A 26,486-nucleotide genomic window follows, 5' to 3' on the forward strand; every position below is an offset into this window, starting at 1 on the left:
CAGTTACATTAACCCTGTACTCACTGACTAGTAAGAAACTGCACCAGAAGGTTCTCTGGAGCAGAATGCCTGGGATCATACAGGGAGTGCTATGCTTCTCTGTAGCTGTTGCTTAAATTCATACCTCTGTTTTCCCATCTGTGAAGTGCTCATGAGATGGTTGTGTGGATTAAATGTGCTCATAAGTTATACACTTGGACTGGTGCCTTTCGTGCAATAAGTTTAATATGAATGCTAAATTTTACAGACAAAAATTACAAAGAAAGAAGTACGGGATCAAAATTCTCTTGGCTGGTTGGGCATTTCCCAGATGCAGCATTGGGAGCAGGTGGCAGCTTAGTGACTCGGGGCTCTGCCAGCACTCTGCGCTGCCCAGAACCATATCAGCCCTGAGCTGTGGACAGTGGTGTTGGTGAAATGGCTTGGGGGAGGGGTTTTGTCTTAGACTTTAGAGCCTTTGCTATTTTCAGTGGTTTCAATACCAACACCATGGCTGGTTTCAAGACACCAGTAGTTTAGCTGGCAACTCATGGAGTTCTTGAATATTGTTCATTTGGCTCCTACAATCTGAATGAGGCAGCTCCAGCACACTGCTGGGTCTGCCCTGGGGAAACATAAGTATGTACTCACTGCGTACATTGTGCAAGGCTAGTTATGGAGGGAAAGATGAAGGGAAATGAAAAGCTAAGGAACAAAACAACGTTGATGCCCTTGAAGACTTACATTCTAATATTAGAGACAAAGTAGAAGGACCAGGACGTCATCACTGTGGGGTATGAGCTGGTATTATTGCTGCAGGCTCAAGTACACATTATTACTTTAAGGGAGTGACCAGAAAAGGTGAAGTGCACTGTTGAATTGAAACGTTATATTTCATACTGTGGAGGACTCTGGGAAAATGGGAAACCTTGTGGGATAAGCGGGGCGGATTCTAGGAGGAAATGAAAAATACTCAGGCCTCTGAAATTGATATGAAGTATGTCAGCCCAGAGTTAGGAGGTCCCCCTGAAGCACCCGGCTGATCATTTGCAGAACCAGCAAGCATAAATCTAAACCATTACTGAGCCTGAAGCTCTATTTAAGATGCACAGGAAACTATTGCTAAATTACCTATTAATTTTATGCCTTAGAATAAAAGATTTAATGCTACTTTATAACTTCTTTATATTTTCCTTTTTGTGTGTGTGAAAATGTCCATTTGTTGGAAAGATATGAAATTTTGCCACTCCATTCTACTGCTTACATGATGTACGAGATATATATTATATTTCGTATGCAAATTTGTTATGCTTTGTGCTCTTACATTTATTGTATATATTATGTGCTGTCTTTTCCTCTTAAGAGAAATCAAACAGGTTTATGGAATGATATTTTATTAGAAACCATAATAAGTTGATCAGTTTGCTTTGTTTTTTTTTTTTTTCTTCTGCTTAGCATATATGAAGAGTTAAGTTACTGGAATTAAGCTGATGGTGTTTGTGGCTCTGAAATGAATGGTATTTCATGCTAGTTTTCCACTCTTTTCTTCTAGTCCCAGCCCTTTGTGGAGTATCCTTATAATCAGTGTGCCGTGGTTGGAAATGGGGGGATTCTGAATAACTCTCTCTGCGGAACTGAAATAGATAAATTTGACTTTGTTTTTAGGTAAGACTTGTCAATAGTTTCTTGGAAACCAAAGATCATTTGGATAAAGGGGGTAATGAAAATATACCCTGTGTCAATTTTGACTTTGAGTTGTTGTGTATGCTAAAATCCACAGATTACCCAGGTAGGCTTGCCTGAATTATTACACGGCTCATGAGGTTCATACCATAAAGTTGAAAACGTGCCATCTTCATCTACTGTTGATAGAAAGAAATCATAGGGAAAGAGGGTTTGGGATTACAAGACTTATCAGGGCCTTCACCACTTAAATGAATAGATAGCATTGCTCTCTGGGAAGGACTCCAGGGAGGAGTAATTCCCAGTCTCATCTGACCTTGAAGATCTTTTTTTTTTTTTTTTTTCTTACAGAGAATGTCAGAGAAGTTGTTCTCCAGTAGCTAAGCAAAATGCTGATCTTAACACTTTAAGCCATGAACATCATTGTTTAATTTTCTGTCTTGAAATTAAAAAAAATATTTTTTGCAGGTTCCCTCAATTCTGGTTTTAAATCATTTTTTTATCTTGATATTTCTAGTTTACAAAAATAGAAACAAAAGCGGTTTCTATGTGTGCCTCATACTAATAAGCCATGCTACAAAGCATTTCCACTCTCAAAGTATGACAGAAAGGTGATTCATCCATCTGAGGATGGTTTTCAGTTGAAATGCACCTTTTAAAAGAGTTGGAAGAAACCTGTTTCTTTCCGTTTTAGGAGTATTGATTTTATATATCAGAGGTCTTTTGATCCCTCGTGCTTTAACATTACTCCTTTTATCAGTTGAAAACAAGATTATGATTTTTCAATAAATAGCTCCTCCTCACTTGAATCTCATTTTAAAATTTTACGCTGAAGAAAATGACAGACCAACAGTTATTGAATGTGTTCTTCATGGTCAATGTTAAGATAGCCATTTCAGTCAAATTCCCAGTGTGGAAAAACCCATAATGAAGATAAATAACCTTTCTTGCAATAGATTTTTTTATAGACTTAAAATTCCCCAAACATCTGTGTTGAATATTATGTCTAAACATTGATTTTACTTTATAGCAAGTATAGGAGATACAAATTTGGGTTCAAAACATAAACAAACAAAACAGTCTCAGCAGTTATTTCATTTAAAACTCCAAAATAAATGCCTTTGCCTCTAGATTTTACTTTTGCTGATGCCAGATGTTTTTCTGAACAGAGAGTTCCTTTTGAAGTTGGCCACTCAAATTGAAAGGCAAAATGAGGGTTAGGTGTGGTTGATGTCATTAGAATTTATTTAATTTTTTAAGATAGTAATTATTTTGCCTATGCATGTTGATAGTTTATAAGAAAATTTGAAAGCTGCTTATTTTTTTCCATTTAAAAAAATTTGGAGCTACAACTTAAATGTGTAAGGAATGAAAATTAGTCAATAACTATACTATTCCTATGCTACAACCATACTATTGTGACCGTGTATCTATATGATATGTAATATGTATATTTCCCCTAAGAGTTTCCTGTGATACTATCTTGGAAATCACTTTTGATTCTTCAAAAGAAAGGGACTGTGGTTTGATAGAGGAGGCCCACTAATAAGGTCATTGCTTTGGCCTCCTATCTATAATTGACATTTACTTCCCCAAGGTGCCATATTTATTTTCTGGTGTATCTTTTGTATCAAAGAGGAAAGTGCTTGTTTCATTTTTCCCTGTGTTTCATATGGCCTGGAACAGAACATTTCAGCCTCAGTCACATTATTTTAGCCTTCCTTAGGAAGCACTTGGTGTTCTCTTTTTCTGCTTAGCTTTAAAGAGATGAGCCACTTCAAATTTCAAATATATTTAGGGAGTCAGAACCATCTTCCCCTTTTCTCGTTATTAAAATATACTCTAAATTAGATTTCTTCACTTGGTTTTCAATGTAAAAACAAATTATTGCTCAAAGGAAGATGAGAAAATCAGTATTTCATTGTCACTATGAGAACATTAAGGTTTTATTTATTAATGCTATAATTTGGTGCAAAACTGTCCATATGGAAATTGGGAGATTTTGATGTTTTTATATAGTCTTTGTTTCTGGAGGATGCTATTATCTTGATTGCAGCACCTCAAATTTTATTTTTAAGTCTGTAAATTAGTTATCATACCACTGTGGAAATATAATCAATATAAGTGATGATTTTAATAAAAGGATTAAAGTCTCTTCAGAAGCTAGGCAAGGTGTAGTTGTCATTTCTGGTTTTGATGCTCATAAAATGTACTGAAAATATTGAAAGTACTTATAAATTTGTATATTTTACATAACATTGAAATGTCAGCTATGAGTTCAGTACTTATTAAATAGTTTTAAATGGAAATCAAATGGATTCTGAGGTTCTCTTTTAAAAGCAATGCTTTTCTCTGACATAGGAACATTTATCCTAGGTTTGGAGATATATATATATATATATATATATATATATATATATATATATATATATATATATATACTTGTTTCTTACAATTATATTTTGAAAATAGTTTTTCTTACATATTTCAGGTGTAACATCCCTCCAACCAATGGAAATGTTAGTAAAGATGTTGGCAGTAAAACCAATCTTGTGACTATAAATCCCAGTATAATAATGCTAAAGTAAGTATCTCCAAGTTATATAATTGTTCAAGAATACTTTTTCATTGTTTAACATGTTTCTCAGTCTAAGTGCTAATCTCTTTGCTAAGGATGACTTGCAATACAGCTGGAATGGCTTTGGGGGAAAATACAAAAGAATACATTAGCAAATTTTGACATCCTACAGAGGTTGTGGTTCATCAAAGGTATGACTCAGTTGTGCTCCTAATGTCATAAGCTAGGTGTTTCTGATCAAACGAGAACTTATTTATCTCTTTATCCTTTTTCAATACTAGTGAAGTTAATTTATTCCCTGTTCTTTCAGAGTTTTAGCATTACTCTTTTAATTTCGTGGCACTTTCTTCATAAAATTTATTGTATTTAGACATTTGGGGGTAAGCCCTAGGACAGCCTGGCAAAATACAGTTTCACATTGAATAGTTTATCTCTGACAAAATAATTCCTGTGGTGGGCGAGGATGTGGGGGAAAAGATACACTCATACATACACTGCTGGTGGGACTGCAAATTGGTGCAGCCAATATGGAAAGCAGTATGGAGATTTCTTGGAAAATTCGGAATGGAACCACCATTTGACCCAGCTGTCCCTCTCCTCGGTCTATACCCAAAGAATTTTAAAAAAGCATACTACAGAGACACGGCCACATAAATGTTTATAAAGTCACAATAGCTAAACTGTGGAACCAACCTAGATGCCCTTCAATAGATGAATGGATAAAAAAAATGTGGCATATATACACAATGGAATATTACTCAGCAATAAAAGAGAATAAAATCATGGCATTTGCAGGTAAATGGATGGAGTTAGAGGAGATAATGCTAAGTGAAGTTAGCCAATCCCTAAAAGTCAAATGCTGAATGTTTTCTTTGATATAAGGAGGCTGATTCATAGTGGGATAGGGAGAGGTAGCATGGGAGAAATAGGACAGAGGGGTGGGAGGGGAAGGGGGGCATGGGGTAATTAATGATGGTGGAATGTGATGATCATTACTATCCAAAGTACATGTATAAAAACACGAATTGGTGTGAATATACTTTGTATACAACCAGAGATATGAAAAATTGTGTTCTATATATGTAATAAGAATTGTAATGTATTCTGCTGTCTTATATAAATAAAAAAATTACATAAAAATAATTCCTGTGTTTCATATCTGCAGTGTGGCTGCTGCAAAATGTCGATTGGCTCATAAAAATACCAACCATAGGTTTACTTTGTTGTTTTCATCAAAAGTGACTAATGATCATTATTAATAGAATATGCCCCTCCAAACAGTTCCAGAATCTCTTGAGGGAAAACTATATTGTACCTGCCTTCCAAAAGCTTACTTTAGTAGATATTGAAAAATCATTCTCACTGTAACACTTACTAAGGTATCCTTTCTGAAATATATAATAGTGACAGCATAATGCATACAGAAAATTTTAACCTAATATAAATGGATACCTAAATTTGCCCACATGTGTTTCAGGCTTTCTAAAGGAAATTTCTATTTTATAATTCAATATTTATAATATGTGCACAAATAACAAATGTATAGCTCAATGAATTTTTCAAATGCTTGAAAAGAAATTTGGTTGTACATTTGGAAGACGTTAAAGCATCAGAAAGCAATATTAGAAAAAGATGATTGAGGAGGACTACTAAATAATACAAGAAATGTCTATCCAGTAAGGGGATGGTCCAGTAAGAAAGTAGAACTTGAAAACCTAGATATTCCAAGGGAGATATAACTCTTGATATTTTCATGATGCTTGCATGATTTTTCAGAGTTCATAGTTTAGCTCTTTGTTGACTAGAGGTAAACTCATCCTCATGTTCCCCAAATTGTTAACTCTGATTATTATTACTTTGACGACTATGATTTTTTAAAAATTTGGCAGATACCAGAACTTAAAGAAGAAAGCAGAATTTCTGCAGGATATTGCAACCTACGGAGATGCGTTCCTTCTTCTGCCAGCCTTTTCCTACAGGGCAAACACTGGCCCCTCCTTAAAAGTGTACCACACACTCAGAGAGTCTAAAGCAAGACAGAAGGTTCTCTTTTTCCATCCCAAGTACCTGAAACAGCTTGGCCTTTTCTGGAGAACTAAAGGTGTGGATGCATACCGCTTGTCTACCGGCTTGATGATCGCAAGTGTCGCAGTGGAAATGTGTGAAAATGTGAAGCTGTATGGGTTTTGGCCCTTCTCTAAGACTGTGGAGAACACACCTGTCAGCCATCACTACTATGACAATAAGTTGCCTAAGCGCGGTTTCCATAAGATGCCCAAAGAATATAGCCAGTTCCTCCACCTTCACATGAAAGGCATCATCAAACTACAATTTGGCAAATGTGAAACATAGCTTAAACAAAGTTTCTTAAAATGAGAATAATTCTTGTGTAATGCAGTAGGTGAGTAACTGTTTCCAAATGCGAAAGGAGGCTGATATCCAGTATCCTAGGAAGATCTCCAAAACTTGGATTAACCAAAGCTCCCCCACTAACTTTGCAACCTCCACAAGTCATTCAAGCATTCGCATCTTAAATTTCCTTCCCTATTAAGTAGGGGTCATGATATATGGCTCATGCAAGTGAATCAGGTGAATTTGCAAAAATTCTTGGCAGGGCAATTGGTGTGAGATAGGGACTCTAGGACTATATTCTTGTTTGTATTTACTATACATTTCTCCCCTCACCAGACTGATTATGAAAGGTATGTTCTCTTGGAGGTCCTTTCTGAAAATAATAGCTGAATTGCCAGTATCCATGGGGTTTCTCTTTATTAATAACAGACTTCTCTTTATTAATAACATCCTTCCCATTTTTCTGTCTTCAAGCGTGCATACAACAAAATTGTGTAGTTAAGCAAGAAATCATTCATTAATCAGGAATGAAATTCTTTTCTTTGAATGGCCAACAGTATGCCTGCTTATGATTAAATTCACCTGTGATATCACCAGTGCTGGTGGGGTTGGATTTGGGCCTTTTCTTTTCCTCCTTTATCTACATGCTTAATCACTGTTTATGATTTTATATTAACATCCTGCTTCACCCTTAAGCCTTTTTCTCTTCCACTACAAGATCTATTTCAAGAACATGAATAGTTAAAATACCCAGTCTTTCTTACCCGTTGTCTGTAGGAGTCACTCAATTTTAAGAAAATATTAAACAGCTATTTCATGCCAGGCCCTGTACCAGGCTTTGTGGGAGGGATATAAAGATGTCTGCCCTAGTAGGAGGAAGCAGGTGTGTGTATCAACTGACCTGATACAATAAATGTTATGTCAACAGTTATAAGAAAAGTGCTAGAAGGATCATAGTCAGGAATAATTAAGTCTATTTCAGTAGAATCTATTTCAGAGATTATTAGTTGATTTCAGAATTAAAAGTAAAAATGAATAAGTTTTTACCAAATGAAGAAGATTCTAGGCAGAGGGAACATGAGATGATGAGAATATTTGAATGTAGATCATAGTTTTTGCCTCCCCAAAAAAATGCCAAATGAGGAGAAGGTACAGTGTATGAGGTGGGTGGCTTGGGCCTATGTCTGTAAAATGAAAATAAGTCAGACCTGACCAGTTTCACAGGAATGCATTAGGATGACAACACCCAAAACTTGCCATGCTCACATGGAAAGATGTTATGCCTACATGAGAAATGAGGCTAATAGTTTAGCCATTGTTAAAAAATAAAACTTAAGTGGATATTGCATATTTGCATTTTCACACCATTCCATTATGAGGATTTCTGCTAAGCTAAGTCCACTGAATAAGTTATTTGGCTTACTAAGGAATCACAAGCATATACTCCTGCTCATCATTGTACCTTCTGCAAGAAGACTGGAAATAGACCAGGTCAGAATGACAAAATAATTATAAATATAATCTATGAATTATTATATGAGCCAGATGATTGTTTGGTTAAATGTCCGCTTTTAAGAACACTGTGCTGAATCTTTATACTTGACGGTTTGGGTTATTTTGAGTTCATATTTAAATTCGTCCCTCTATAGTAAATGAAATTTGTTACCTTTATAAAATTGATGAAAATTTCATATATAAATATTTTTCAAATGGAAAATGCTTTTTGTTATGTAAATTCTAATTTATTTTTGTTTCTTTCCTTTTGTGGTGATCGTGTGGCTTTTTTCTATTGTTCCTAATAGATTTAATTAACAGGTTTTAAGTAACCTATTAGCTGCATCAGTAATGATTCAATCATGATACTAGCAATGGATTCAGAATAGATCAGAACACTCTAGTATTTTACAGTTAGTAAAATGTTTTTCTCAGAATATTTTATGGCAAGTAGAAATAAACTATTTTTGATGATATTGGAAATACATGATTGCTGAGTTAAAAGAATATATTGAAGTAAATTATTAAATACACAATGTGGGATCTTTACATATTACTTAATAAAAAATTACATATGATTTGGACATGTAGTGCCTACTTAAGTTCTTCACATATAACATGCTATTTTAACTTAGGAAATTTTCTCTATAATGTCAAAATGGAATTTCCAATGTCACAGGTATGGATTTCAGAAATATTCAAAATATTAGGAGATCAAGGAATATAATGATAACCATGTGCCATGTCCTAGGAAAAGTTCAGTAGGAAAAAAGTGTAGATTTTCTTTTTGTGTGTGTATGTGTGGAGAAAATGTAGATCTTTTCCCATTCACTCATCAGAAGTTTATTTCTTTATTAACTTTTGTCCTAAAAGCATGTTTGAAATTTTACCACTTTGTTTAGCTTCACATTAGACAAACATCCTTAGTCAAAAAGACATCAGGAGATATCTTGAGACATAGTGGTAGTTAATCTACAAGTCTGCAAGATGGAGTTCGTAGTTTTCTTTTGTTCTGATATCAGTGAAAAGTTTACAGTAATTCACCATTACAGAATCAAAACAGCTGTTACTTGTTCTGCAATTCACATATCTGATATGTACTCTATGGTAAAATTCGTGCTCTATCATATTTTGTGTGTTGTGTTATCATGCATCAACTATATATGCCACAACATATGCATCCTTTATAACTCTTTCCCAAATCTGCAGCTGTGATTTCAACACGGCTCAGTTATTGGCCATTATTTAAAGCTTAGTCTATATATGTTGAAAAGAACTAAAAGCAGGGGAAGGTATGTGCCTCTTTCACATCATAACGTTTCCTTCCTGCGAGAGCATGTGTTCCATTCTGATGTGCCAATGATGTCCTTTGGTTCCAAAATGGAACATTATATAGAACTTTCTAAAATATGATAGACTATAAATTTTGGCAAAATAGCATATCAGCATATAAATTTTAAAACAAGTTGCAGTTCTTTCTGTTCCATAATGATAAATCTTTGCAAGTTTTCCACCAAGATCAGGACACAAAGAAAAACTGAGAACTCCTTCTTGGAGACTTAACTGCCACCAAGCCTGACTGTAACACTCAAGAAATCTCTGAGTAACAAGCATTGCTAAAGTGTTGTTAGATGGATTCAATTTGATCTTCTGCTCTTAAAGTTCAAGTACATCTTTAGCATCATTGGACAATGTAACCATACAACAAAATTTCAAAATAGCTTCCAGTTGAACACAAGGGTAAGAAGAAATACTCATTGAAGTACACAGTGCTCTATAGTCTTAGAAAAGCACTCCATGGACAATTGCATAAGTTTTGCACAGTATAGAAGTCCTTGAAGCCTCCAGTATATTTTCCTCTGAAAAAAAAAAAAAGGCAAAGAAAAATAGACCATGACTTTCATGGAAGATTTCCCTCTGTATGTAAATTCCAACCAGTAAACCCATGTGCACTCAGGCAGGTAGACAAGGACTTTTTGTTGTTGTTGTTAGGACTTCTATGTATAGAATATTGAATTAAGCCATAAGTCAGAAATATTTTTGCCTATATTTTTTTCCTTCCTTACAGAAAATTTGCCAATTAGAGGGTATATCACATCAAGTACCCTAAACCATTCCACAAATTTTAGGAGGCTTTAGGAAAGCTGGAAAACTTTGTGGATAACAGGCCCACACCACGGACAATTGCATATTTTTTGCACAGTATAGAAGTGCAAATGATGTGCCAATGATGTCCTCTGGTTCCAAAAGGACCAAAAGGTTTTGGAACCAAAGGACATCATTGGCACATCCTAAATAGCTATTGCTAAAGTATAGTTTGGATGTGATGTGTAATGTAATTATGATACTCATAACATGTTATTTATGTAACATTACATGGAAACTATTAACTGCTACTAAACATTGCAGGAATTTATTTAATGTATCTGTTGCACTTAACCTAATAAGACTACTTCTTTCTTTATAGTTGATTCAAAAAAAATTGTTTGGAACCACTAGGTATGTGTAAGGTTTTTTATTTGTGTGTGGCTTCAGAAGGCTGACCCCACGATTAGCTGTGTCACTGTTCTCCTGAGGGTGAATGGGCAGGGATATTTCTCTTAACCCTCATTATTCTGGGTCATTACCCTTCTAGGAGCATTACTCTTTCATAAAAATAATGTGAGTGATATTTGGTAAAGAGGCAACATTACATAACGGAGACAGAACAAACTTTAGCAGATGGTATTGAGACATTGTCCCATCGTATGGAAAAAAATAAATGCCTACATTGCAAAAAGTTGGACTCCAGAAAGATTAAAGTTGGATGAAAAGGCAAAAGTATGAACTAATAGAAGAAAATGTAGGAGGTTTATGCATGAGATATGGGTGAGGAAATGTTTTTCTCAAATACAATAAAAAAATTTCTAAAGAACCGTTCTAGGCTAAGAAATGGTGCTTATGTCTATATTAAAATGAAAGATTTCTAGTCAGTAAATAACACCTTAAAGCTCACAGGCTGGTGACAGACTGAAGTAGCTTTTGCAATGCATAACATTAATGACATTAACAGACATTTCATGGTACTTCAAAAAGTAAAAGACATGAGCCCAATATAAAAATGAGCAGATGATAAGAATGTAATTTACAAAGGGAAAAACTGAGAAGCTAATAAGAGTAAAAAGAGATGCTCAAACTTAATAGTAATCTGAGAAATGCAAATTCAGGTGAGATACTATATCCATTGTATTGGCAAAAATTAGTAGCATCGTTAATTTCAAGTGCTGGTGGAAGACTAAATTGATTCAACACTTTTGGGGAAAAATCTGGATGTACTGAATAATATGAATCCTGTCTGTCCTATGGTCCAGCTCTCTCACTTTGGATATACATTCAAGGAAACTTTTTGTGCAGATTCATAGGGAGACAAGTACTAGGATATTCATTTTATTCTTTAAGCAGACAGTTGGACATAGAAGTGTTCAACTCTTAGGAAACTGATGAGTCAAGTTTGGTGGATACATAATGTGGAAAATAACACAGTAGTTAGAAATACCTTATTGGTATCTATAGATAAACAAGAATATATCCTTAACATTTAGAATAAAAAGAAAAGTAAGAGCTATAACACAACGTCCTTTCATTACCTTAAAGCATATACATGAATACATACATACCTATTCAAGGGCACATGTCAAATACAAGAAGGATGCCCATAGCATAGAGGAATGGAAGTAGGTTTAAGAATAATATAATATACGTTATCATACAACAAGCCATTGACACATTCTTATCCTCACATAGAATTATTCTTACTAATACACAAACAAACAGAAATTGACACTCAAAACTCAAGTAACTTATGTAAGGTTGCATCATAAGAGCAGAATTACATTCAAACTCACATATCTGATGCTAAAGCCAAAATTTTTCCAGTATGTAATGATGAAGTGCAATATTTGTACATAAATGACATATAATCAACTGCACATATTCAAAGTGTACCATCTGGAAAGTTTTGACCTATGTAATATCCACGAAGCCATCTCTACAATCCATACGGTGTGTGTATCCATTGTCCCCAATGTTTCCTTGTGCTACTTTGTAATTGATTGTTCCTTGTTGCTCCTCCCTATCCATTCCACACTAGTCCCAAGAAATCCCTGATCTACTTTTCTAGTTTACATTTTTACTCTACAGACTGTTTACATTTTTTAGAATTTTCTAGAAATGAGATTATACTATGTACATTCATTTTTTTGTCTTACTCTTTCACTCCACATAATAATGAGATTCATTCATGACCTTTGTGTATCAATAGTTCATTTCTTTATTTGCTGATTAAAATTCCGTTATATGAATGTACCACAATTTGTTTATCCACTCATTATTTATGTACATTTTAATTGTCTCCAGGTTGGGGCTATTATAAATAAAGATATCATGAACGTTCATGTACAAGTCTTTGTGTGAATATGTATTTTCATTTCCCTGGGGCAGATATCTAGAATAGGAATGGCTTGGTCACATGGCCAATATCTAACATTTAAAAAAATTACCAAACTTTTCTAAAGCAGTGGTAACAGTTCATGTTCCTATGAGGAGTGTATGGCAGTTACATTTATCTTGCATTCTTGACAATACTTGGCACAATCTTTTTTTTTTCTTTGTCTAGTATCATACACACAGAGTACCTTCTTCAATAAATGTTTAATTTTTTATCTTTTTTTTTTTTGGTACCAGGGATTTAACCCAGAAGTACTTAATCACTGAGCCACATCTCTGGCCCTTTTTACTTTTTTAATTTTGAAACAGGGCCTCTATAAATTGCTTAAATAATACTGGAGATTGAATAGTGAACAATAAATAGTTCAGTAGTGGTCTTGAATTTGTGATCCTCTTGCCTCGGCCTCCCAAACCACTGCAATTATAGGTGTATGTCCAGCCATAGTCAGTCAATCTTTTTAATTTTAGACAGTCTAGTGAATATATTGTTGCATCTCATTGTTATTTTAATCTGAATTTCCTTCATGATTATATTTCCATGAGTTTATTTGCCTTCCAGAGGTCTTCTTTGGTGAAGGATCTGTTAAAATGTTTCGGCCATTTTTAATTGGGTTCTCTTCTTAAAATTGAATTATAAGAAATCTTTGTGGATTCTAGATATGTCTTTTATCAGATATAATTTTTCAACTGTATTCTCCCAGTCTGTGATTAGCATTTTCATTTTCTTAATAGTGTCTTTAGAATAGCAATTTTTTAAAAAATTTACTCATCTAGTTTATTGATTTTTAAAATTTTTAGAGTTTGTGCCTTTAGTGACAAGTTCAAGAAATCTTTATCAAATCCAAGATCACTAAGCTTTAATGTTTTTGCCTGGCAGATTTATAGTTTGGCTCTGACATTTAGTTCCATGTGTGATTTTAGTTAATTATTGTGTGTGTGTATGTGTGTGTGTGTGTGTGTGTGTGTGTGTGTGTTTGGGTGTGGGGTAAGAGTTAAAGTTAATAGTTAATACATCTATCCAATTGTTACAGTAAAATTTATTGAAGAGATTTTTCCCCCATTGAATTGCTTGGCACCTATGTTGAAAATTGATTTATATTTGGATGTATTTGTAGACTCTATTTAGTTCTATTGATTTGTCTATTTTTATGCTAGTATATCATTTTTATTACTGCAGCTTTGTAACAAGTATTGAAAAAAGATAGTGAGTATTCCAGTCTTATTCTTTTTCAAAGTTGTGTGTAAGTGTGTGTGTGTGTGTGTGTGTGTGTGTGTGTGTGTATTGTTTTTGTTATTTTGGAGGAGTTTGTATAAGTTGGGTATTTTCTCCCTTACACATTTGGCAAAATTCACCAGTGAAGTCATCTGACCTATAGTGTTTCATAAGAGAAGACTTTAATTTGAGCAATTTCCTTAATAAATATAAGCCATTCAGGTTATCTGTTTCTTCTTGAGTAGATTTGGTAGTTGGTGACCTTCCAAGGATTTACTCTCTATTCATCTAAGGTGTGGGAATCATTGTCACAAAGTTGTTCACAACATTTCCTTTTTCTTTGATTTAATAGACATCTATGATCCACCCTCCCCTTTGTTTCTTGTGTTAGTATTGTTTCTCACATTGGTAATTTGTGTCTTTTCCCCCTTATTTAACTGGCTAGAGGTATATTAATTTTTTTTTATCACTTCCTGGAACCAGTTTTTGGATCTTCAGTTGGATCTCTCATATATATTCTTTTTCCTTTTCTTCTTTCAGTTTTACTTGGTTTTATTTTTATAGCTATTTTATCATGGAAATTTCTTTTATATATTTTCCACAAATGTTGATGTCATGTTTTATTTTCATTCACTTCAAAATACTTTCTGCCGTTTGATATTGCCTTTGTATAATGCATCATTTAGAAGCCTGTTTGATTCCAAATGTTTCTGAAATTTTCCAGATACATTACTCTGGGTCACTTCAACAATTTCAGTGTGATCAGTGAACATTTTTTTTAGAAGTTGAATTTATTTAAAAATTTTTATTATAACTTTATAGTTAAACATAGTAGTTGGGTTGATCCCAAGAAACTCACATGCTCAAAATTCAATTTCAGTTCATGATATGCCCGTCTCAACCCCTCCATCCTCCTTCCCCTCTCCCATTCTCCCTCCTGTACTCTACTAGACTGGCTTTCTCTTGTCTATTAACTTGTACTTAATTGGTTCTTTCTACCTATGCATAAAGGTGAAGTTGTCTGTCATATATTTATATACAGATATAACATGATTTTTAAAGAATTCATTCTGCGTTTCCTTCCCTTACCCTTCCCTCCACTCTGCCTCTTGATCTTCTTATTCTACATTGTTAATACAACCTTCATCTTAATGTTATCCTATCCTTCCCTCCCCCTTTTAAATTTTACTATAGTTTTCACATATGAGAGAAAACATTTAACCTTTGAGTTTCTGAGTTTCACTTATTTCACTTAGAATGATATTCTCCATTTCTATCCATTTACCGGCAAATGTCATAATTTCATTCTTTTTATGGCTGCATAGATCTCCATTGTGCATATGCATATATATGTATATATGTATGTGTATGTGTGTGTGTTTGTGTGTGTATCACAATTTCCTAATCCAATCATTTATTGATGGGCACCTGGGTTTACTCTATAATTTAGCTATTGTGAATTGTGCTGCTATAAACATTGAGGTGGCTGTATCACTGTAGTATGCTGATTTTAGATCTTTGGGGAAAATACCAAGAAGTGAGATAGCTGATTCATATGGTGGTTTCATCCCTAGTTTTTTGAGGAATAGCCATTCTGCTTTCCAGAGTGGATGTTCTAGTCTGGAGTCCCACCAATAACATACAAGTGTCTTCTCTCCAACCTCGCCCCATTTATTGCATGTATTCTTGATCATTGCCATTCTGTCTGGAGTGAGATGAAATCAGAAGTGTAGTTTTGATCTGCATTTCCCTGATTGTTAGAGATGTTGAGCATTTTTTTTTTCATATATTTGTTGGCCATTTGTGTTTCTTCTTTTGAGAAGTTTCTTTTGCTCATTTATTGATTGGGTTATTTAGGTTTTATTGTTGTTCAGTTCTTTGAGTTCTTTGTATATTCTGAATATTTATTCCCTATCAGAGAAGTAGCTGGCCAAGATTTTCTCCCATTCTGAAGGCTCTCTCTTCACACTCTTAACCAGCTCCTTTGCTGTGCAGAAGCTTTTTAGTTTGATGGGATTCCATTTATTGATTCTTGGTTTTATTTCTTACACTTTGCTGGTCTCAAAGTTAGTGCTAGCACCTATATTATGGAGTGTAGTCCTTATATTTTGACCTTATTTTTTCGTCAAACAGTTGTAAAGTTTCTGGTCTAATTCCTAAGCTTTGATCCATTTTGATTTGAGTTTTGTGCAGGATGAGAGAAAGGGGTCTAGTTCCATTTTTCTACATATAGCTATATAATCCAGCACCATTTATTAGAAAGGCTGTCTTTTCTCCAAAATACATTTTTGGCACCTATTGATTTGTCTCTGTGACTTCTATTCTGTTCCTTTGGTCTTCATGTCTATTTTGATGCCAATATCATGTTGTTTTTGTTACTACACCTCTGTCATAAATTTCAGATAGATATTGTGATACCTCCTGCTTCATTTTTCTTGCTTAGTATTGCTTTGGCTACTCTGGGTCTCTTATTCTTCCAAATGAAAATTGCTTTTTTTCCCTAATTCTCTGAAGAATGTCAATGGCATTTTGGCGAGGATTGCATTGAATCCGTATATTGCCTTTGGTAGTGTGTCTGTTTTGACAATATTAATTATTCTTATCCAAGAACATGAGACATCTTTCCATCTTCTAAGGTCTTCTCCAATTTCTTTCTTCAGTGTTCTATAATTTTCATTGTAGAGCTCTTTGACCTCCTTAGCTAGATTAATTCTCAAGTATTTAATTTTTTTAAGTTATTGTGAATGGGATGGCATTTCTGATTCCTTCTTTGGCTGAATCACTGTTGGAGTATAGGAAAGCTATAAATCTATGGGTGTGGATCTTGTATTCTACTACTTTCCTAAATTAATTTATAAGCTCTAGAAGTCTTCTGGTGGAGTTCTTTGGGGTCTTCTAGACATAGAATCATATTGATGGGAAATAGATCATTTGACTTCTTCATCTTTTATTTGTATCCTGTTGATTTTGTGTCCAATTGCTCTTGCTAATATTTCAAGGTCTATATTGAATAGAAGTAATGAGAGAGGACAGCCTTCTCTTATTGCTAATTTTAGAGGAAATGCTAGTAGTTTTTCTACATTTAGTAAGACATTGGCTTTGCGTTTGTCACAAATGGTTGAGTTTGTCATAGTCGTTGAGGTAAGTTCCTTCCATCCTTAGCTTCTCCAGAGTTTTTACCATGAATGGGTGCTTGATTTTATCAAAGGCCTTTTCTTTTTTTTTTCTTAGAGAGAGAGAGAGAGAGAGAATTTTTTTAATATTTATTTTTTAATTCTCGGTGGACACAACATCTTTGTTGGTATGTGGTGCTGAGGATCGAACCCGGGCTGCACGCATGCCAGGCGAGCGCGCTACCGTTTGAGCCACATCCCCAGCCCTCAAAGGCCTTTTCTACATCTATTGAAAGATCATGTGATTTTTGTTCTTAATTCTGTTTAAGTGGTGAATTACATTTATTGTTTTGCGTATGTTGAACCAACCTTGTATTCCTGGAACGGAACCCCTTTGATCCTGGTGTATTTCTATTCTCAATTCTTATTTGATCTGTTTTTCATCTAAGAGAGTATTATTCAATCTCCATGTATATATGTGGTTTCTATTATATTTCTTGCTGTTGATTTCTAGCTTCATTCCATTATGATCTAATAGAATACATAATGATTATATTGTTTTTTTTTAATTTTTGCATTTGCTAACATTTGCTCTTTGGCCTATAATATGATCTATTTTTTTTTGGCGGGGGTGGGGGGAGGTACTAGGGATTGAAGTCAGAGGAACTCAACCACTGAGACACATCCCCAGCCCCATTTTGTATTCTTTTTTTTTTTTTTTTAAGAGAGAGAGGGTCTCACTGAGTTGCTTAGTGCCTTGCTTTTGCTGAGGCTGGCTTTGAACTCTCCATGTTCCCTGTCTCAGTCTCTCAAGCTGCCAGGATTACAGGCGTGCACCATTGTGCCCAGTTGAATATGATCTATTTTGGAAAAGTTCCATGTGCAGCTAAGAAAAAGGTAAATTCAGCTGTTTGGGAGTGGAATGTTCTGTACATGTCTGTTAGGTCCATTTGATTTATAGTGTTATTTAGGTTGGAAATATCTTTATTAATTTTATGTTTTAATAACCTGTCTATGATCTTGTGACCTGTGATAAGGGTGTATTGAAATCACCCACAATTTTTGGGTTGGGTGTCTATGTAGGATTTAATGTGATAGAGTTGTTGTTGTTTATGTGACTGGGGTGTGTTGACTTTTGGGGCATAAATGTTTACCATTATTATATCTTCTTGTTGGATTGTTCCCTTTACTAAGATGTAGTGGCCTGGTTAATTTTTGCTTGAAATCTCCTGTGTCAGATATAAGAATAGCTACTCCTGTTTGTTTTCAAGGTCTGTATGCATGGGGTATTTTTTGCCATCTTTTACCTGCAGCCTGTGGCTGTCTTTCCCTTTAAGATGACTCTCTTTTCAACAGCATATAGTTGGATCTTTTTTTCTTGATCCATTTGCTAATCTGTGTCTTTTCTTAACATTCAGCGTTAACATGGATATATGTTTGTGGTTTCCTGCCATTTTGGTTTTTCACTGATATTTATTCTGATTCAATTCTAATTCGATAGGTTATTTTTGTATTGAACTTCCCTTGTATGTGAGCTTTGGGAATTGTTTTTTAGTTCCTTGGTGTGCAATTTATCTTTAAGTATTCTTCTTAGTGTTGGCTTATTGTTCAGGAATTCTTTTAGTATACTCTTGTTGTGGAAAGTTTGTATTTCCCCCTCAAATTTGAAACTGAGCTTTATTGGGTATAGTAAGCTAGGCTGGGCAGTTATTTTCTTTTAGGGCTTAGAATATCTCATTCCAGGCCCTTACTGATTTAAGGTCTCAACTGAGAAATCAGAAGTGAGCTTTATTGGTTTGCCTCTAAATGTGACCTTAATGTTTCTCTTCTGCAGCTTTTAATATCCTTCCCTTATTTTCTGTTAGGCATTTGGATTATGATACGTCTTTGTGAGCTTCTCATTTGAATAGGTCTTTTGGGGGTCCTGTTAACTTCCTGTATATGGACATCTGTCACATTCTAATATGGGAAAAGTCTTCTGTAACTATTTCTGTAACTATCTCACTGAAAATGTTCTTTATGCATTTAGTTTGTATTTTAATGTTTTCTTCTATCCCAGTGATTCTCAGATTTGGTCTTTTAATATTGTCCCAGAGTTCTTGCATATTCTGGTCATGTTCTATAGTTTTTGCCCCTTTACTGTGTTCTGTGTACTTAAGATCATGTTTCCTGTCTTCAGTTTTCCATTTACTTATTTATTTTTGTGTGTGTGGTGCTGGGGATTGAACCCAGGGGCTTATGCATGTGAAGGAAGCACTTTACCAACTGAGCTATACCCTCAGCCCTATGTATCCTGTCTTCAGTGCCTGAAGTTCTGTCTTAAAGGGCTGAGGTTCTATTTTCTACACATTCTAATCTTTAAGTGATGCCTTCAAGTGAATTTCTAATTCACTTGATTGTGTCTTTCATTTCTAGGAGTTCTGCTTTTTTTTTTTTTTCAACATTTCTATTCCTTTTATTAAAGTGGTCTTTCATCTCCTGTGAGTGCTCTCCGAATTCTTTCCCCTTAGATCTTCTTTTAGTTCATTGAATGTTTTAATAATCAGTTTTTTGTAATCTTTCTCTGTGATTTCATTCACCTCACTATCAGTGGAATCCTCTGGTGGGAGATGGTGGATTTTAGGGGTAGACTTGTTTGCCTGTTTCCTCATGTTTTCAAAGGTCTTGGACTTGCACATCAACTGAGGTAGATTCCTCTACCTCTTTTTTAATGCATATCTTTTCGTGTGTAATTATATTATTTGTTCTGGTATTGTTTTTGATATATAAGTAGATGTCAAGGGGTGGGACCTGAGTTCCCTCTCTGATTGTTCCTTCTTGGGTCCTTTTTGTTGGTTTGGGGCTTTTGTCTCTTCACTTCTTTAAGTTGGAGTAATGTCAGGGCTCAGGTGGAGTAAATTTTGTGTGAAGGTAAGATTAACTGTTGATAAGTGTTTCTAGGCTACAGGATCTATAACTGTGATCTTGAAGTTTCCCAATCTCTTTCCAGCTCTTCTTGGAAGGGAGAGTCAGGGGTAGCACTATGGCAGCAAGAAATGTACAACTTTATGCTAAATGTCTGTTGTCTGTAATACTATTTGTCACCTACATAGAAATGGTGGGATCAGCATTGAACAACAGTACCTTCAGTAAGTAAATAGAAAGAAAGAAAGAAAGAAGGAAGGAAGGAAGGAAGGAAGGAAGGAAGGAAGGAAGGAAGGAAAGAAAGAAAGGAAGGAAGGAAGAAAAACGTGAAGTAGATCAGGATTTCAACAATAGGTGTCTACTATGTTATCCAATGTTAATGATAACCTCAATATAAATAGGGTGGGAGTTACATAGTCTAATAATTAGTTTCTGTTTTTGTCTCTCCCATTCTTTGTATTAAAGTATAGCTGAAGATTGAAGATTGAGTGTCATTAATTGACATGTGGAACAAAACGTGCTGTCTTTTTGTTGCGTCTAGTTCAGCAACAGAGTCTCTATCCTGTGAACTTTTAGTGTCCCTGTAGGTTCCCAGCATCTCACAGAATGGGGCAAAATAAACAATAGCAACAACCATTACAAACAATACACAGCCTTAAAGTACATACCCAGTTCCTACTATGACCTCTTCAACATTAATTACCATGAAAACACAGGAATGGTGGGTTCAGCAATTGTCAACAGTTAAAACAATAAATTAAAAAACAAAATAAATAACCATGAACTAGATCTGGCTTTAAAGCCAATGTCAACTGTATCATCCACAGGAGTAGTAATTGTATAATCATTAATGGTGAAGCAGGAGTTATATAAGCCAATTAGTTCTGAAAGATGGTAAAAATACAGTTAATTGGAGGAAAGGAAAATGTGTTAGGAATTTATAAAAGAGTTTACGATTTCAAAATGTGAACAGAGAATGCAGAAGAGATGTAGCAGATGATGTTCATAAAGGAGGGGGAAAAACAGAAAAAGCAAAGTATTGGGAGAGAGAGAGAGAGAGAACCACAGAATTTGGCCATTAGCAGAAGAGAGAAAGAGAAACAAGAGAAATAAAAAATGAAAATAATACAAAACCAAACCAAAATATACAATCCAAAATATCCAAACCCTCAAAAGACACGGCAAGGAAAAAAGAACTACATATTTTTAAATGCTGAAAATGTGGGGGGGGGGGAAAGAAACAAATAAGTGTATGTATATATGTCCCTGAACCAATCAGCACAGCAATAATTTACACACACACACACATACACACACGAAAGAAAATTTTTAAATTCTTCAAGGAACCATCTCCAATATGATGCTCAAAATAGTTGATCAGATTGGCTGGTCACTGTCTATGCCCAACAATTTTTTTTTCTATTTTTCTGGAGTTAAGAATTGATAGATTGAAGGTGGGGTTGTTAACCCCTTCCTGTTTTTGTATTGCTCTCTGAACTGCCAGCTGGAACAGCCTAAGATTGAAGCTTTTTTTCAACTTTTCGTCTCACAAGTATGAGGTAGGATGGGTGAGGAAGTACTCTCAGTTGGAGTTTTTTTCCATTCAGACAAAACTCCAACCCACAGTACTTCCTCACCCAGATTGGTATACTCCCAGGGTAAAGCTTATACAGAGTTTTTTGCAGGGAGTTCCAGCAGGTGGGGTTTAGGTTTAATCTGGCCTCTAGGACTTTGTTGGGTGGTGCCTGCTCTGGAGAGATTAGGTTGACCAGACCTGAGGGCTTGACAGTAGCCAATCTCTGTCGTGGGTCTAGTTCTCAGAAGAGTACCAAGAAATCCTCCACTCATTGCTGTCCAGGAGCACAGCCTTGCTGGGCTTAGTCCCTGAGTGTATTCACCCCCACCCACTCAGACTGCTGGCCCACTTTGGCTGGTCGCGTGAGTCCCCAGACACAAAAAAGAGGAGAGTTCGACTCCCCTCCTCCTCCTGGTTTGAATCTCCCTGGTTTCAGTCCACTCCATGCCTGTTTCATTCACAATCCACAGCCTTGGTCACTCTAGGCACCTGCCAGCATATTGTTGCAGTGATCTGATCTCCCATCTCCCTCAGCCACTGCTGTGGTGCGCTCAGCCCAAAATAGCTCCTACCTCAGCTCTCCAAAGCCAGCTGAGATGCAAAGCATGCTTTTCAAGCACCAGTACACAGTACAGCCTCTGATTTTTGATCTCAGATTTTTCTCTTTTTTTTTAAGAGAGAGAGAGAGAGAGAGAGAGAGAGAGAGAGAGAGAGTTTTTATTTTTTTTAGTTTTCAGTGGACACAACATCTTTTTTATTTGTATGTGATGCTGAGGATCGAATGCAGCGCCCCCGCGCATGCCAGGTGAGCGCTTTACCGCTTGAGCCACATCCCCAGCCCATATCTCAGATTTTTCTGTGTTTTCTCTCCATCTACGGTGAGTCAGAATCTCAGCTTTAGGTGCTGATGTGGCCCTCTGGGTTGACTTCAATGTATGATTTCTTTTTTGTTTATCGTACCCAAGTTTCTGAGTCCCTAAGCCCCTTTGAATGTCCAGTATTGACTGTTGATGAAATCCTTCTTTCACCCACCTCACTGAGAAGCTGTACAGCTGCTGCTTAGGTCTTGAACCCAGCGCAGCTTGAATGCAGCTTTCCTCTCCTCCACCATCTTCTGTCTCTCTCCATTTAATTTTTTTGGAACTTTTTTATATTGTCTTTCTGCTATTGTTGGATAGAGTATACTACAAATGTCAATTCGATTAGATTGGAAAACTAGTTGTTCAAGCTTTCTATGTCTTTTTTTTTTTCCATATAGTTACTCAATTAATTACACCTCTGTGACTGTGGATCTATTAATCCTTGCAGTCCTGTCAAATTTCGCTTCATGTACTACAGGTACTGTTAGTAGGTGCATGCATGTTTAGAACTGCAGTACCCTCTTGACCACAGGCCCCATTATCAACCTGAAGTGACCCTTTTTATCCTTAGTAATATTCTTTGTCTCTGAATCTGCTTTGTCTAATTTTATTGCAGCCATGCTAGCTTTTTTTTTAATATATATTAGTGTTTGCTTCTTTTTTCCCATTCTTTTACTTTTGTTATTTATTTCTTTATATTTAATGTGGCTCTCTTATAAAGAGCATATAATTGGATTTTTGCTTTTTTATGCCATCTGAATATCTGCCTTTTATTTGGCATGTTTATACAATTTATATTTAATGCCCTGTGTTTTATTTCCATATATTATAACCCCCACAAAACATTGTGTGTTTTTTTGTTCAAACTGTTATCTTTTAAAATATTTTTTTTAAAAAACTGTATTTACCCACATACATACCATTTCCAATGTTCTTCATATTATTATTTCTCTGAAGGAGTTCCTTTACCATTTCCTTCAGTGCCAGATTGCTGGTAAGGAATTACCATTTTGATTTTACACTCTAAATTTTTATTGTATTCCACTGGATTCATTTTAGTTTTGGAAGTATCCAATGTTTTGCATCTTCTTGAATTCTCTTTAAAATGAACATTTAATAATATATATATCTATCTTCTGGACTTTGAAAGAATTCTGGACGTGTATGTGTATGTGCATGCGTGCATGAGAAGGAGTATGTGATATCCAGTAAAATATCATTGAATTATTATTCTATTCCTTGTCTTTTGAGGATCTTACAGAGATCTTTAAATGGCAATGTGTTCTTTGGAGACCAACACTATCAGTCTCATCTGATACGGAAATGCAAACAATCAAAAACCAGGCTTGTGTTGGGGATACAGCTCAGTGACAGAAGGTTTAACCTCACATGCACCAAGCTTTGGTTTCAATCCCCTGCACTAGAAAAACATATTATACAATACAATACAATACAAGATTGTTACATATTGGCCTATGTTCACTGTTAACAAAGTTAATGGCAAGTACACAGTGTGTACACAACCAACATCCCAAGTCTGATTTCAATGACTAAAAGTTTATACTGTGCCAAGCAAAATATGTACTACTTTATAACAGAAGGAATTCTTAAAAGATTGTAAGGTAGCAATCCATCTTAATGCCACAGGTGAAAAAACTAAAGAGTGATTAGAGTGGTTTCAATCATAAACACCAAAAAGCTCCATCAGTATTGTTTAAACTATTTGGAAATATTAGCACACAGTCAGAAGTCCAGAGACAGGCCATTTTAGTCATTGCCTTAAACTGTTCCTGGCTCCCCTTTCCTGTGAGTATCTCAATCTAGCTTAGATGAAGTGTGTCAAGTTCATCCATGAGCGGATTATTGAACAAATCCTACACATATGGGCTTCAAATCTGTACGTCTATACATATTCAGAGAGGAGGAGAGGGTCACTTCTGGACCATCCCAGAAGGAAGAACTTACCTCAAAGCCCAGCAAACCTTTACTTATTGAAACGAGCCACGTGCCTGTTCCTGAACCAATAGTTGAGAAAGGGATGTAGATATAACCTTTGTATTTTGTCTTATGCCAGGTACATAGAGTCTTCCAGGGGGACAAGTGTGCATCTGAAGATTTCTAAGTTTCAGATGGGTGGAGGAAGGAAGGAATAGATGCTAGATGGGTACCTATTCATATTTGTTACAAGTAAATCTCCTTGTGTCTCTCATCTATTAAGTGATCAAGTCTGAGTTTGAATCAGGTGTTTATAACTTCAGATTTCACAGTCCTTTCACTCCCTGAAGCTTCTTAGTATGTCACCCAACTGTTCGCTGAGGAAAATATGCCATAAGTAACATTGAAAGTATTTTCCACAAAATTAGTTACTATACATGAAGTTATTCTTTTATTCAATGGTACCTTTTACAAATTATTTTGGGGTATTGATCCCTCCTATGTATTAAATCAAAATGTGTACTTACCTGGTCTTCTTAGTTGCCTTTCTTATAAGACAATACCTTGACTAATTTTTCATCAAATATGTGAAATGAAATGTCGGTTCAAATGTGAATCTTAGAAATATCTATTAAGACTTTACCTTATGATAGACTTTCTCAGCCTATTGACCTTTGGTACTTTAACAACTTTGCCCCAACAGGTCAAAGTAGCCTTTTTATTAGGTATTTACTCTTGTTGTTTTCTGAAGCATCATGAAATTCTTTCTATATTACCATCACCATTGTAGTTCTAGGGAGTGGTTGGTCTCTTGGTAATAAATATCACTGAAGAGAATGTATTCTTACATTTTGCATCACTAAGTCAATAGTTTAGGGAAACTTTATTCTGAAGAGGGTAATCCCATGTCCTGCTTTACCCAGATGGCCTATTTCATCAGTTTGAATGACAGTGTATTTAGTTACTCAGGTAATTTCAAATTCGAATTTTATTAACAGGTTTCAGTGGGGTGCGCCACACAACTTAGTCAAACATTTAAAGTTCATATTGTAAAATCTGTTGACCAGAGATGTAATATTTCCACCTCTCTGAGATTCAAAAGGGCAGTATTACTCGGTCATATGGGAGTGTAAATCTCCTCAAGAGAATTTCCTGATCCACTCAAATACCATGTTGCTTTGGGGGCTTAAAATATATTTAATTATCTTTCTTCTTTTCCTTTATGTTAAGCTAAGGAATATGGTTGCAGGTACTGGCTCCAGATATGATCTTCATAAATTAATATTTTCAGTGTTTTAAAGGTAAAAGCAACCCATCATTCAACTATTTTGACATATTTAACTATTGTCAGTTTGTCAAAATATTTCTAGGTGGAATTAAAGTTAGATATTGAAGGGGCTGGGGTTGTGGCTCAGTGGTAGAGTGCCCACCTAGCATGTGTGAGGCACTGGGTTCAATCCTCAGTACTACATAAAAATATAATAAAGGTATTGTGTTCAACTACAACTAAATATATGTGTGTGTGTATATATATATATATATATATATATATATATATACACACACACACACATATACACATATTTGTATATACACACACATATATATACACATATATGTGTGTATATATATATATATATATATATATATATATATATATAAAGTTAGATATTAAAGTTGCTAGAGTAATTATAATTCTCATAAGTGTCAGAAAAATAATCCACTGTGTGAAAAATAGCACTGGTCTTAATGATGAGTGTCAGCCTGCTCAAGAGGTGGTGCCAATACTTATCTTCCCTATTGATAAAATATTTCTCCAAGCTTCATGACACAATTAAGAGTCTTCATCATCTATATATGCCAAAAATAATTTTTAACCTTTACCTGCATCTAGGGAAACTAAAGGAAACATCTCTTTTCTTGTTTTTTTTTTTCTGTCTTACCTTTCTTTCTTTCTTTTAAAGCTGCTAAACATTCTTCAGTTTCTAAATAAATGTTAATATCTGATCGGTTCTCAAGCCATTCAATTTCAGTTAATAAACATTATTGGGTATGCACATTTGTTTTATAATTAAATAGTATTCTCAAAACACAACCTGCTTGAGAAAGTTTGCATTTACAGAAATTGAATATTAGTGCTAATAGTCACTGATTAAAGATGGTATCAGGATAGGAGGTATCATGTAAATAATCAGCTGCTTGTAATTGACTAAAATCAGGCATAAGTAGAAAATAATTTTTAAGCCTTGTCCAAAACTAGTACTGACTTCTCTTGAATTATTGATTTTCATTGACTTCTTTGAAGTCATCACCA

At 35.1% G+C, this 26,486-nt stretch overlaps 1 protein-coding gene across 1 annotated transcript in view; it reads left to right on the plus strand.

The window, feature by feature from the left end:
- St8sia6 (ST8 alpha-N-acetyl-neuraminide alpha-2,8-sialyltransferase 6) overlaps positions 1–6,592 on the plus strand; it is a 121,960-nt gene extending 115,368 nt beyond the window's left edge. Inside the window, exons 5-7 of the mRNA XM_027928444.2 lie at positions 1,532–1,644; positions 4,154–4,246; positions 6,130–6,592. Of these exons, the coding sequence (XP_027784245.2) occupies positions 1,532–1,644; positions 4,154–4,246; positions 6,130–6,592 (669 nt within the window). The remainder of the gene's footprint in view (positions 1–1,531; positions 1,645–4,153; positions 4,247–6,129) is intronic.
- The last annotated feature ends 19,894 nt before the right edge of the window (positions 6,593–26,486 follow it).

This window comes from Marmota flaviventris, chromosome 12 (assembly GCF_047511675.1).
Source record: "Marmota flaviventris isolate mMarFla1 chromosome 12, mMarFla1.hap1, whole genome shotgun sequence".
Taxonomy (NCBI): domain Eukaryota; kingdom Metazoa; phylum Chordata; class Mammalia; order Rodentia; family Sciuridae; genus Marmota; species Marmota flaviventris.